The 13,110-nt window shown below is 57.9% G+C and overlaps 1 protein-coding gene across 1 annotated transcript in view; it reads right to left on the bottom strand.

Moving 5' to 3' along the window:
* PITPNM2 (phosphatidylinositol transfer protein, membrane-associated 2) overlaps window positions 1-13,110 on the bottom strand; it is a 75,854-nt gene that overhangs the window by 23,385 nt on the left and 39,359 nt on the right. Inside the window, 4 exon segments of the mRNA XM_014547022.1 lie at window positions 1,036-1,263; window positions 3,775-3,896; window positions 5,212-5,426; window positions 10,851-11,026. Of these exon segments, the coding sequence (XP_014402508.1) occupies window positions 1,036-1,263; window positions 3,775-3,896; window positions 5,212-5,426; window positions 10,851-10,928 (643 nt within the window). The 5' untranslated portion in view covers window positions 10,929-11,026.

Genomic DNA, 13,110 nt, shown 5'->3' on the forward strand with positions numbered 1-13,110 from the left:
GGGCAGAGATGGAGGCGGGAGGGGGACAGAGACAGAGGGGGCGTCAGTTGGGCCACAGAGGCCCCACGGGCCGGGCTCGGGGCTGGGGGGTGCCCCATGTTGCAGGTCACAGTGTAGCCTCCAGCAAATCACTGTCCCTGTGCCTCAGTTCCCCCCCATTGGCTCACAGATGGCCTCCCACAGTAATGCGTCTGCTCAGAAGCCACTCTGAATTTGGGGGGATTTCTGCCCTGGAGGGGTGGGGACGCTGGAGGAGGACTTCCCGAGAGTCCAGTCTCAGCGCCTGGCATCCTTTCCCATCGACTTTCCCAGGGAAAATCAAGTTCAAGGTCAAAGCAGCTTGGTCTGCCCCTTTCTTTTCTTAAAAACATATATATATTTTATTGATTTCAGAGAGGAAGGGAGAGGGAGAGAGAGAAACATCGACGATGAGAGAGAATCATTGATCGGCTGCCTCCTGCACACCCCCCACTGGGGATGGAGCCTGAAACCCAGGCATGTGCCCTGACCAGAAATCGAACCCTGACCTTCTGGTTCATAGGTCGACCTACACTCACCCACTGAGCCAGGCTTGGTCCTCCCTTTTCTAACAGAATATAGATACCTATAAACTAAGGTCGCTTTTAGGGTATAAAAATAATAAAAGAAAACACAGGGACAGAAAGCAGATGGGGGTTGCCTCGGGCTGGGGTGGGAGTGGGGCGGTGACAGTGAGCAGGAACGAAAGACTCTGAGGTGTTGGAATGTTCTAGAATAGACTAAAATTTATTGAACCATCCTCTTACACCCAGCGAAGAGTGTGGTATGTAAAATATAGGCCTCAATAAAGCTGGTTAAATCCATTAAGGAGACATAAGCATCCGGTCCACACCCCGTCAGGAGCAGAGGGCTGCAGGTGGGGTTGCAGGCGGGGACACAGGTGGGGTTGCAGGTGGGGATGCAGGTGGGGATGCAGGTGGGGACGCAGGCGGGGACACAGGTGGGGTTGCAGGTGGGGTTGCAGGCGGGGAGGACAGCGGCCGGCGCCAGGCTCACCGGTGTCGTGGATGAACCTCTCGATCTTGGACTGCATGCCCCAGTAGCGGAACTCCACCTTGCACAGCTTGTAGGCGCACATGATGGGGAACACCTGCTGCTTGTACTCCTGGATCCAGTTGTCCGACAGGGGCCCCCGCTGGGTCTTGATGGAGTGGAACAGCTTGGGGTCCTCTTCCGTCCTATACTCGTTGGGGGGCACGGGGTCCTTGACGATGTCGATGAAGTCTGCGGGGAGACCCTGAGAGTGAGCGGTCACTTCCATCCTGACCTCCCCCGTCCCCTGTCCCGTCTCCTCCCGGTGTCCCTGCCGCCCCCGAATCCTTGCGGGTGCTGGGCCTCGGAGGGCCAGTGAGGATGCTGCTCGGGGCCACTCCGGCCTCGGCTCTCCTGACGGCGAGGCCTATGGCTCTCCTTGTGGCCTTTTCAAGTCATTTCAGCAACCCCCCCGCATCGTGAGCATTCTACCAGTTACCGGAGACGCACAGGAGGTGTGGGAGGGGGTGTGGGTGGGTAGAGAGGAGGCCAGGTAAAGCTTCCCAGAAAGGGGCCTTTCAGCCACAGGAGCCCTGTGAGGCTGAGACTCCCAGCAGCACTGATTGACCGAGTGGGGGGGGCACTAGGGGGTCCCCGTGGGGAGAGGTGATGAGGGCGCGGTTGGATCTGCAGCATTACTGGCCAGGCAAGTGCGTGGGTGGTGCCCTGGGGCACAGGTGGCACTATGTACAGTCTGAAGGCAGGCTGGCCCGTAGAAACCCTCCCAGACCGAAGGGAGGAGACAGGATGAGCCAATTCAAGGGCCCAGGATAGTCCTGACAGGAGGTAGCAGATGCCACAGGCTGGGCATCGGGGTAATGGGACTGGGGGCTGGAGGGTGACTAGAGCAATGGCAGTGACTCTGGGAAGGACAAGAGCCATGCCACTGCCTGTCACCTGCCTCAGAACCACCGATTCGCTGGCTCCTAAGGCTCATGGTTAGCAGGGCCGGGACACAGGTGCTGAGAAGGAGCCGGGACAGGTGTGTGGCTCAGAGCCGTGTGGGGAGGGTGGCATGCGGGGGGCTCTGCCCCAGCCAGGCCAGGGCTGTCTCATCTCCCTGGCACGTGGGCACCGGGTCTCGGCTGTGGGTTGACATGAGTTCCACCAGAAGCAGTGAGGGGCCGGAGCACCAAGTGCTACAGCACAGGGGCTGGGGGAAGGGAATGAAAGTCCGGTCTGGCCGGCGTGGCTCGGTGGCTGAGCGTTGACCTATGAACCAGGAGGTCATGGTTCGATTCCCAGTCAGGGCTCATGCCTGGGTTTCAGGCTCAATCCCCAGTAGGGGGCATGCAGGAGGCAGCCAATCAATGGTTCTCTCTCATCACTGATGTTTCTATCTCTCTCTCCCTCTCCCTTCCTCTCTGAAATAAATTTTAAAAATTATATATATATATAAAATATTTTTTAAAAAACAAACAAAAAAACTCCTGCCTGGATCAGACCGTATGCCCAGCCGGCTCGGGCCGAAAGGCCACAAGGGGATGCTGGGAGCAGGGGCCATGCAGGGGCCTGTGGAGGGAGCCCGCGGAGCTGCCAGAGGGCCTGCGTCGTGCTGGGGCCTTCCCTCCTGTTATGGGTATTTCTGGGTAGAACGCGCACCGCCCCCCCCCAAGTTCATGTGTTAGAGTCCTGACCCCCAGGAGCTCAGAATATGGCCTTATTTGGACACGGCCTCCAAAGATGTAATCAAATGAAAATGAGGTCATTAGGGTGGCCCTGATCCAACATGACTAGTGTCCTTACAAAAAAGGGGACATTTGGACCTGACTCCCCGCCGCGGGGAGAACGCCATGCAGAGATGACGACGGAGATTGGGGCGATGCGTTTACAAGCCAGGAACGCCAAGGTCCGCCAGCAGGAGGGAGGCCTGGCACAGAGCCTTCCTCACTTACCCCGGAGGCACCAAGCCCGGGCACGCCTCGACCTTGGGCTTCTGGCCTCCAGGACTCTGAGGCAGTCAACTTCTGGTGTGTAAGCCACGCCCCCCTCAACCCCCCGTCTGTGGCACTGTGTTCCAGGAGCCCCAGCAAAGTAACAGCTTCCAGGCCCCAGTGGGGCCCATGGAGGGCTGTTCTCAGGGACAAAGCCCTTCACGCCCATGAGAGAGGCGGCCTGGGAGTTCGCTCCTGGGGCGCGAGCGGCCACCTCCGGCCGAGCACCTGCCCGACCCACCTCCACGTGACTTGCTCCTGGGCCTGGAACCCGGGGTTCCCAAGTGGTGGCTGCTGAGCTGCGTCGGCCCCATAGATGTATGTTTGGCCAGCGTGAGTTTATTTACAGAGATTTTTCATTAGTTGCCAACATTGAGGAATTGGGAGATGTCACATGAGAATTCTGATTGCTGGCCTCTCTTGGAAAAATAGACTTAACCAATGGGGCCCTTCGCTGCGGGGCCCAGTCACCTGGAGGGGAGAGGGGGAGAGGCCGCCTGCCATGAAGGGGACACGGCCCCGCCCCATCCAGTGAGCACACACGGGTGGGGACCCCTCGAAGGGAAGGAGGGGCGGGGCTCAGGGTGTAGGCACTAAGCCTCAGTGTACATGTCAGAAAAATGGGGCCAGGAAGGCTACCTTGTCTCCCCTGGTGCCGCCTCCCATGCTTGCTCAAGACCCAGGACAGGGGCCCACGGGCAGGGAACCCCAACACGGCCCAGAAGGGCCCCTGCCCTCCCCAGCGTGGGAGCGTCGTGGTGGACGTTACCGATCACCAGCTGGCTCCTTTCCACGGGCGACAGGCTGAACACGTTGGGGTTTTCTCCGGCATCGGTTTTATAAAAGGTTTCAATGTCGATGGAGAATTTCTCCACGAAAGGGCAAGTGAACCTGTGGGGGAAGAAAACCATCCATCAGGACCCTAACCCTAACTCTATCCCTATCCCGAACCCGTGGGTGGAGGGTGTGGGCGTGGGGTGGCCGGGCCAGGGCCTGCCGGACCCGCAGGGCAGGAGACCCAGGTGGAAGGAGGCTGGAGTGGTGGACGGGACTCATCTGTCTTGTCCACCTCCTGGACCTTCCCCTCGTCCCAAGGACAGCCCAGGCCAGGCCAGGCGGGGGCAGGGGTGGGTTTAGGGGAAGAGGGAGATGTGGCAGGAAGCTGCTGGAAGCCCTGTGTCCAGGTCCCGTGTGTAAGGCATGGTGCAGACGCAGGTACAACTACCGCAGCCTACTGCCGAGCGGGCGGAAAGGGACAAGCACTCCGAGCCACAGGCCACCCCTGCCCGCTGTCCCACAAGGAGTCAGGTCTGGTAACAAGGGAACAGCCCTCTGCTCTCTCTTTTTTAAAATGTTTTTATTGATTTCAGAGAGAGGAAGGGAGAGGGAGAGGGAGAGGGAGAGAGAAACATCAATGATGAGAGAGAATCATTGATCAGCTGCCTCCTGCACGCCCCCTACTGGGGACCAAGCCTGCAACCCGGGCATGTGCCCTGACTGGGAATCGAACCCTGACCTCCTAGTTCATGGGTCGACGCTCAACCACTGAGCTATACAGGCCGGGCCAGCCCTTCTCTCTCGGCTGGGGTTGAGCTCAGAGGAGGAAAGTGTGTTGGGAGGAGGAATGGCCTCCATGGATCCTCAGGCAAGCTCCGGGCCCTCACCCAGGACGGGGAAGGGAGCCCAGGAGACTCGTGGGGACCCTATCTGCATAGCAGGTGGGCAGCCAGCTGGGCGCACCCCGTCTGGTCGAACCCAGTGGTGCTCGGCTACACTGGGTGAGGTGGGGGCACAGAGTGAAGAACCTGTTACCAGGGGATCTAAAGGAGACCCCAGTTCAACATGGCACGTAGCTGAGGATCTCGGGGTTGGAGGGAATCTGGGCCATCTGGTCTACCTTCAGGTCATGCTTCTTCCCAGCTGCTGACGGTCCCCAATTCTCAGGTGAACATGAAGGTTTAGTTTGTATTCCCTGAGCTCCCAGATGGCAAGGGGGTCTTAGCCGGACCTTGCTGAACTCATGCCTTCCAGGCCTCCCTCCCTGACACCCCTCTCCTGCCTGTTTCATGCAGGGGACCCTAAGGGACCTTCAGGGCGCCCCTACCTGGAATAGAGGCTCGGCTCCCCGGAAGCCTGGGGTGCAGGGGCTGAGCCTACCTGGAGGGCTGCTCCCGGGATCTATGCCGCAGGGCGCCTCCCTGCTCACCTGGTTCGCGTGTAGGGGTAGGCGTTCCAGGACTCCTCCACCACCCGCAGGGCCGCCTTGGGCAGGATGGAGCGGAACCAGCTGGGAATGTGCCTGCCCACGTGGTACACCTTGTGTGTGTACTGTCCGGAGCCGCCTGGGCCGTCCGTGTATGGCCTGTTCTCCAGGATCTCCACGCCGCTGCCTTCGCCATATGTCTCGTTGCGGCTCTTCTTCTGTGGGGACAAAGGCACGGTCCATGTGTGGGGGCCACAGTGCTCTGCAGAAGGGAAGGGGCTCAGGTGATCAAGCCCCGGAGAGCTGAGTGGGAGGAGGAGCCTACGATAGGCAGATCTATGTAGGAGAGGCAGGAGTCTAGAAGGAAACCCATGTACCTGTATCTGCAAACCATATATATTAATTTTCAACAAGGATGCCAAGAACACTCAATGGGGAAAGAATAGTCTTTTCAAATGGTGCTGGGACAATTGGCTCTCCACATGGAAAAGAATGAAGCTGGACCCCTACCTCACACCACACATAAAGATGAACCCAAATGGATCAAAGACCTAAAATTATAAAAGTTTAGAAGAAGATAGAGGGGGCAAGTCTTCATCATCTTGGATCTGACAATAGTTTCTTAAGCACAAGTAACCAAAGGTAAAATAGATAAAAATGGATTCCATAAAAAATGTAAAACTTTTGTGCCTCACAGGACACTAAGAAGAAAGAGGAAGGCAACCCACCAAATGGGAAAACATTTTTGTAAATAATATATCTGATAAGGGCTGTGTATACAAAACATATTAAAAACTCTTATGACTCAACAACAAAGAAGGAAATAACCCAATTCAAAAATGCACAAAGGGGCTTGAATAGTCATTTCTCCAAAAAAAATACGCAAATGGCCAACAAGCCCATGAGAAGATGCTTCAGCCCTCTAGTCATCAGGGAAATGGCAATCAAATCTACAACGAGATACCCCTTCACGCCCATTAGGATGGCTGAGAAGCCAAACGATTAGCAAGTGTTGGTGAGGATGTGGAGACGTTGGGACCGTCATGCACTGCTGGTGGGAATGCGAAATGGTACAGTCGTCGTGGAAAATCGTGTGGCGGCTCCTCAAAAAGGTGGACACAGAGTTCCCACACGGCTCAGCAGTTCCACTCCTAGGTATACATCCGAGGAAACGAAAACATAGGTCAGCACACGAACTTGGACACCCGTGTGCATAGCAGCACCAGTCACAACAGCCAGGAGGCGGAACCAACCCAGATCTCCACGAACTGAAAAATGGGTAAACAGCTCTGGTCAGTGTGGTGCACCGAAGGGTCATGGGTTCAATTCCCAGTCAAGGGCACGTACCTGGGTTGCAGGTTTGATCCCCGGCTCCGGTCAGGGCATGTGCTGGAGGCAACCAATCGATGTGTCTCTCTCACATCGATGTTTCTCTCTCTCTACCCCTCCCTCCCTTCCTTCCACTCACTCTTTCTAAACATCAATGGGAAAAATATCCTCGGGTGAGGATTAACAACAACAACAAAGGATAAACAAATTATATCCATACAATGGACTATGATTCATCCATAAAAAAGAAATACTGGCACCTGCTACAACGTGGATGAACCTTGAAAACATGATGCTGAGTGAGAAAAGCCGGACACAAAAGGCCACATACTGTGTGATCCTATTTCTACGAAACATCCGGAATGGGCAAATCCACAGAGTCAGGAAGCAGATTATTGGTTGCCCAGGGATGGGGGGCTGGGAACGGAAAATGACTTCTTTTTGAGGAGCTGAAAATGCTCTAAACTGATTGTGGTTTCATAACATAATGAAAACCACTACACTGTACACGGTAAACATGTGAATTGGTTGCTGCGTGACTTACATCTCAATGAAGCTGGTATACGACAAAACACACACACGCCCAAACCAATCCTGTCTCCTGCTCTCTCTCAGACATTAGACAGATCACCTGTGGGGAGTGGAGAGTAGGGAGGGGCCTCGGAGCCCCTGCCTGGGCTGGGTAGGACGCCTGGGTCACCTCTGAGCGTCTCTCGGCACCAACGTCCTGGCCGGTGTTCAAAAGCTCAGGTTTCTGCTTATGAAGAAAACCTCGAGGTTGAGATGCTGGTGACTTTAAGCCCAGCATCTGTTTCCATGGTGACGTGATGGCACCGCCAAGGCTACCTTCGGTCAGCTTCCCGAACAGCAGGTGTGCGCATGCTCACACGCACACACCTGTGACCCCTGCCAGCTTTGCCGGCGCAGGCTGGGTGGAGAACCCAGCCCTCTCCCTCCCCGGGGCCTGAGGCCGCACAGGAGGGGCTGAGCCACCTTGGGCCTGGTGCGGGCAAAGCACAGACCCCAGGAGGCAGGATCCTTCAGAAACAGGAGGCTCCCCGGGTGGGTGGCTAATGAAGGGGGTGGGAAGCGGCAAAGAGCAAGCAGCCCCCCACCCCCCTCAAGCATTGCTCCTAGCGCTGTCCAGGGTCCTGGCCGAGTGCCGCCCAGGGTCGCTGGGAGCTAAGTATTTGCCCGGCCTCTTCCAGGACAGCAGGCTCTCTCCCAGACAGGCCAACTTTTCGTTTGTTTTTAAAACCTTGAACACGTGCCCGGCCAGTGTGGCTCAGTGGGTCTATGAACCAGGAGGTCACGGTTCGATTCCCGGTCAAGGCACATGCCCGGGTTGTGGTCTCAATCCCCAGTACATCTGTGTAACCCAGCCTTCGGCCCAGGCCGGGCACAGAAAAGTCTGGTGAGTTTAACTTATCTTGTTAATAGCTTTACTGAGGTCTGACTGATTATGTTCACACCCGTGAAACCTGCACACAGTGGAGATAACGGGCTTGTGTCTCCCCCATGGCGGATGGAGACCCTGGGAACTCAGGCCCAGATGCAGGTGAGACGAATATGGGAGCAGGAGGAGTGGGGCTCGGAAGAGGGAGAGGGTGTGAGCAGTCCCCAGGCCATAGGAGACATCACACGGGAGGCATACGAATAGAAGTTTCTGTCAGGCCAGTGTGGCTCAGTGGTTGAGCACTGACCTATGAACCGGGAGGTCACAGTTCGATTCCTAGTCAGGGCACATGCCCAGTTTGTGAGCTTGATCCCCAGTGGGGGGGCTGAGGAGGCAGCAATCAATGATTCTCTCTCATTGTTAATGCTTTTATCTCTCTCTCCCTCTCCCTTCCTCTCTGAAATAAATTATATATATACTAGAGGCCCAGTGCACGAAATTCGTGCACTGGGGGGGGGGCCCCTCAGCCCAGCCTGCAACCCTCTCCAATCTGGGACCTTTCGAGGGATGTCTGACTGCCCGTTTAGGCCCAATCCCTATGGTGGGATCGGGGGCGATTGGGCCAGCAGGGGAGAACAGTTAGGGGTGACCAGGCCGGTCACCCCTAACTGCCCTCCCCTGCAGGCCTGGTCCCCCCCAACTGCTCTCCCCTGCAGGCCGGGTCCCCCAAAACAGCCCTCCCCTGCAGGCCAAGTCCCCCACAATGGCCCTCCCCTGCAGGCCTGGTTGCCCCCAACTGCCCTCTCCTGCTGGCCCAGTCACCCCCAACTGCCCTCCCCTGCCAGCCATGTTTGACCACACGGGGGCGGCTATCTTGTGTGTTTGAGTGATGGTCAATTTGCATACGGGTCGTGACTAATTAGCATATCTGGGATAATTAGCATATCCCTCTCTTATTATATAGGGTATATATATATATGAATAGATTATTTTTTTTTAATCTCAAAAGAGGGGTGAAGATGGCAGGTGTTTTTGAGGGGCCCAGGGCGCCTCGCGGCCTCCGCTGGTTCTGTTTGTTTCACGGCCTCTCTGTGTTTTGTGCAGGTGGTTCAATGTTTGAAAGAGCTTTGGATATTCTAGAAGCTGAAAGTCAGTCCCCAGGGGTCTGGAGGCAGCAGGCCACAGAGCCCGGGGTGGGGGCGGCTGTAGTCGGGGGCTCCCCTGGTGTGGGTGGGCATTACGGAGCCGCAGGACGAACAGCGGCAGAGCCTCTCCCTCCCTCCCTGCTCTCGAGGAATAACTGCGGGGTAGGTGGCTCGAGAGGGAATTGAGTGGCGCTCCTGAAGCGGTTTGGAGCACACTGCCCCCCAGAGAGGCCGAGTTTGCCTCTGTCCTCTTCCCAGTCGAGCTTCCCGCTCCGGCAGCCGCTCACACTCCAGCAGCTCCATCGAGCTCCTCCCAGGAGGGAGCTGGGGGCCGGCTCTGCAGGGAGCTCCTAACTAATGCCCCAGACCTGGGCTGAAGGGTGGGAGCCACCAAGCAAACCCAGGGTGTGGTGGCGGCCCTGCCGGCCTGGGCTCCCCTGGCTCCTGTGTGATGATTCTGCGACTGGGCGAGGGGAAGAGGGAGTGGGGGGCAGCATGGCCAGAGGCTGGACCGAGGCATCCACACGCCCAGAGCTGGGCCCAGAGCAGGTTTATCATCAGACCCTGAACTGGGAGGGAAGCTGTGCAGCTGGGCCAAGGGCTGGGGCAGCAAGAGGCTGCCAGGGGTGCTGGGATGGGGACTGCACAGAGCAGGACCCGTGAAAATGGGAGCTGTGGTCCCATCTGGGCCATGAGCAGCGGGTCCCGTGTCCCGGGATGCTCAGGCACGGAGGAGGGAGGCCGGAGCCGTCTGGGGTGGGGTGGTATTCTCCGGCTCCTCACAGGGAGCTGTCATCCTCACACTCATGTGCGACTGTAAATCAGCCATGTGGCGGTCACCACTGTTTCGCAGGCGGCCCAGGGGAGTAAGAAGAGGTGGACCTGGGAGGTGGGAGGCGGGCTGTGGGCACCCAAGCCAGTCAGTTAACGTCTCTGGGCCTTGCACCTCCCTGTCTGTCGAATGGGTTGCTTTGGACTGAATGTCTGTGCCCCGCCCCCTCCGAATGCATGTGCTGAAACTGGCCCTCCAATGTGATGGTGTGAAGGGGCCAGGCCTTTGGGAGATGATTAGATCATCAGGGTGGCGTCCCCGCTAGGGATTAGCGTTCATATAAAAAGAGACCCCATGGGGGGGGTAGCGGGGAGGGATTAACTGGGGAATTTATATGCAGATATGCATAGCCCGTGGACAGAGACAATAACTTGGCGAAGGCCTGGGAGGGGCAGGAGGGGGTGGAGGGGCATCAATGGGAAAAAAACAACCACAACAAAGGAGACATCTGTAATACTTTCAACAATAAAGATAAAGTTTAACAAAAAAGACCTCAGAGAGCCCCTCCCCTCTCTGCCATGTAAGACACAGTAGGAAGGTGGCCGTCTGCAAGACAAGAAGAGAGCCCTCCCCAGACACCCAGCCTGTCAGCACCTTGACCTTGGACTTCCCAGCCTCCAGAACGGTGACAAGTCAAGTCGCTTGTTCCGGCCCCCCAGTCTGGGGTATTTTGTTCCAGCAGCCGAGCTGACTAAACACGAGAATAACATCTGGGATCAGTGAGATGACGGGTGTTCTATGTCGTGAATACAGCGCTGGCAAGACCACCCATGCCACAGGCATCCCACGGCAGGCCGTGGTGTATACGGCACCGTGCTTGGCGGCCAGACACCAGGAGCCCAGCGGGCAGACACGGTGCGCGAAGGCCACACCGCCACCCAGTGCACGGTGCGGAGGGCTGCGTGTGCGCCCGGCGTGGCCAGCCCCGCCCCCGACCCACCTGTATCATGTAGAGCTGGGCGATGCGGTACTCCTCCACGGTCATCGGCAGAGGAATCCGATACTCCTTTATGATCATCTTGGAGTCCACGCCTTCCCGGCGACGGGGAACTGCGTGTTGGGGCTTCTAGGCGACGAGGTTCCTTAAAGAACCATGACAGGGCTCACCGAGGACCCCTGAGGGGGAGAGAAAGGACAGGTGAGTCGCCTTCTGCAAAGACCGATGGGAACAAGAACACGGAGGAAGGGCGGGGCCTGCACCTGAGGCTGGAGTTCTGGTCCCCGTTCTGCCGCGAGCCCACCACGTGACTTTGAACAAGTCCCCTGCCCCAGCCTCCAGCGTGGCTCAGTTGGTGGGGTGTCATTCCGTGCACCAGGAGGTCGCTGGTTTGATTCCTGGTCAGGGCACATGCCCGGGTTGCAGGCTTGATCTCCAGTAGGGGGCGTGCAGGAGGCAGCCAACTGATGTTTCTCTCTCATCGATGTTTCTCTCTCTCTCTCTCTTCAAATCAATAAAAACAAAAAAACATAAGAAAGAAATCATAGCCTTTGAGTCAGCCAGATCTTTCACCTCCTCCCAAGCTGTGGCCATGAGCAAATTCCCTAATCTCTTGGATCTTTCATTTCACCTCCCACAAAATTCTCCCATCCGGCTCAGCCCAGTTCCGACCAGCACCCGGCTGGCAGTCAGGATCTGAGCAGGGGCTGGAAGGCAGGCGTCCAGGCCTGTGTGTGGCCCAGCTTCCCGCCTGCACTGCAGACCCCAAACCCCATCAGGGAAACACGGCCGAGCACCCAGGGCATGCACGTCCGTCCGAAGGACACACGGCCCCTTGCCAGGCCCTGGTGGGCACGATGGGGCCCCCTTGCTTTCTTCCTGGTTGAGCCCGAAGCAAGGGGCCCCGGGCAGACTCTAACCCTCACGAAAGAAGGCGGCGTGGCTGTGTGTCTGCCTGTCCCCCGAGCCCTCCTCGCCTGCCCGGCAGCTGAACCCTCAGACAATCTCATTACGCTCATTCCGGCGGCCCGGGCGTGCGAGGCAGACACACATTTCATCGTCCCCGCTGGAGTCGGAGGGCGGGGTGGGTGGCTAGACAGAATGATCTTTCACTGCTCTGCACAGGGCAGCCTTGGGGGCCTGGCACAGGGAGAGGAGGAAAGAAAAAGGAAGTCTTGAGAGGCCTTGTTATGAGGGAAGCCAGGCAAGGACTCTGGGTGACCAGTGTGCACCCCGCCCCAGGAGCACAGCCCCGGCCCCTCCCTAGGAAGACAGGGACGGACCCCCCATGGAGCCTCAATTACGGCACCTGGCTCAGGTCTATAGGAAAGCCTTGGGCTCCCGAAGCCCTGTGTTCACGACCCTACGAAGGACCCCCGTTCACCAGTGTCTTTGAGGAAACAGCAGCCCAGACAACGTCAGAGTGGAGGCCAGTGGGCGTGGCAACCAGGGCCGTCCTAGGGGAGGGATCCGCCCTGGGGAAGGTGTGTCTGGAGCCCGGGCCTGGATTTGGGGTGGGGGTCACCCTCCTGGGCCTCAGGCAGCCAGCCTGTCCAGCCAGAGCCCACAAAGGGAGGAGAGGGCACAGGCCTGCAGCTGACCGAGAAGGCGTGGTGCCATCCACGGAACCAAGGGCAGGAGCCCAAGGTCGTCAGGGACCCTCCGGGCCTCGTAGGGAAAAGGCAGCGCCGGCTCAGCTGGTGTGGCTCCGTGGCTGGGCGTGACCTACGAACCAGGAGGCCACGGTTCCACTCCTGCTCCCCACACGCCGGGGGCTGTGGGCTCGATCCCCAGTGTGGGGCGTGCAGGAGGCAGCCCATCAGTGATTCTCTCATCAGTGATGTTTCTATCTCTTTCTCCCTCTCCCTTCTTCTCTGAAGTCAATAAAAAATATTTAATAAAAAAATATTTTAAAAAGGAAAAGGCAACGTCCGGGCAGCAGAAACAGCTTCTGGCTCAAAGGGGCGGGTGGCCAGGCTGGAGGGGCTGCGGAGAAGACCCTGGGGTGGGCTACAGGGTGTGGCTGGAAGGGGGGAGCGGCGCACGGAGCAGGCAGGAAGGGCGGACAAGTCTTTCCAGCGGAGGCCACAGCGAGACGCCCTACCTGGGAGGGAAGCGCGAGAATCGGGGGCACAGAACCGAACCCGTGTTTCCAGGATCGGCGGGGGCCTGACTCCACAGATGGACGTCAGGAGGGAGGCCGTGCGGGGACCACGCGGACGGAACGCGTCCAAACGCAACTCGGCTGCGTTCTGCCCCTTAG

Source organism: Myotis brandtii, unplaced genomic scaffold (assembly GCF_000412655.1).
Source record: "Myotis brandtii unplaced genomic scaffold, ASM41265v1 scaffold463, whole genome shotgun sequence".
In the NCBI taxonomy this organism is placed as follows: domain Eukaryota; kingdom Metazoa; phylum Chordata; class Mammalia; order Chiroptera; family Vespertilionidae; genus Myotis; species Myotis brandtii.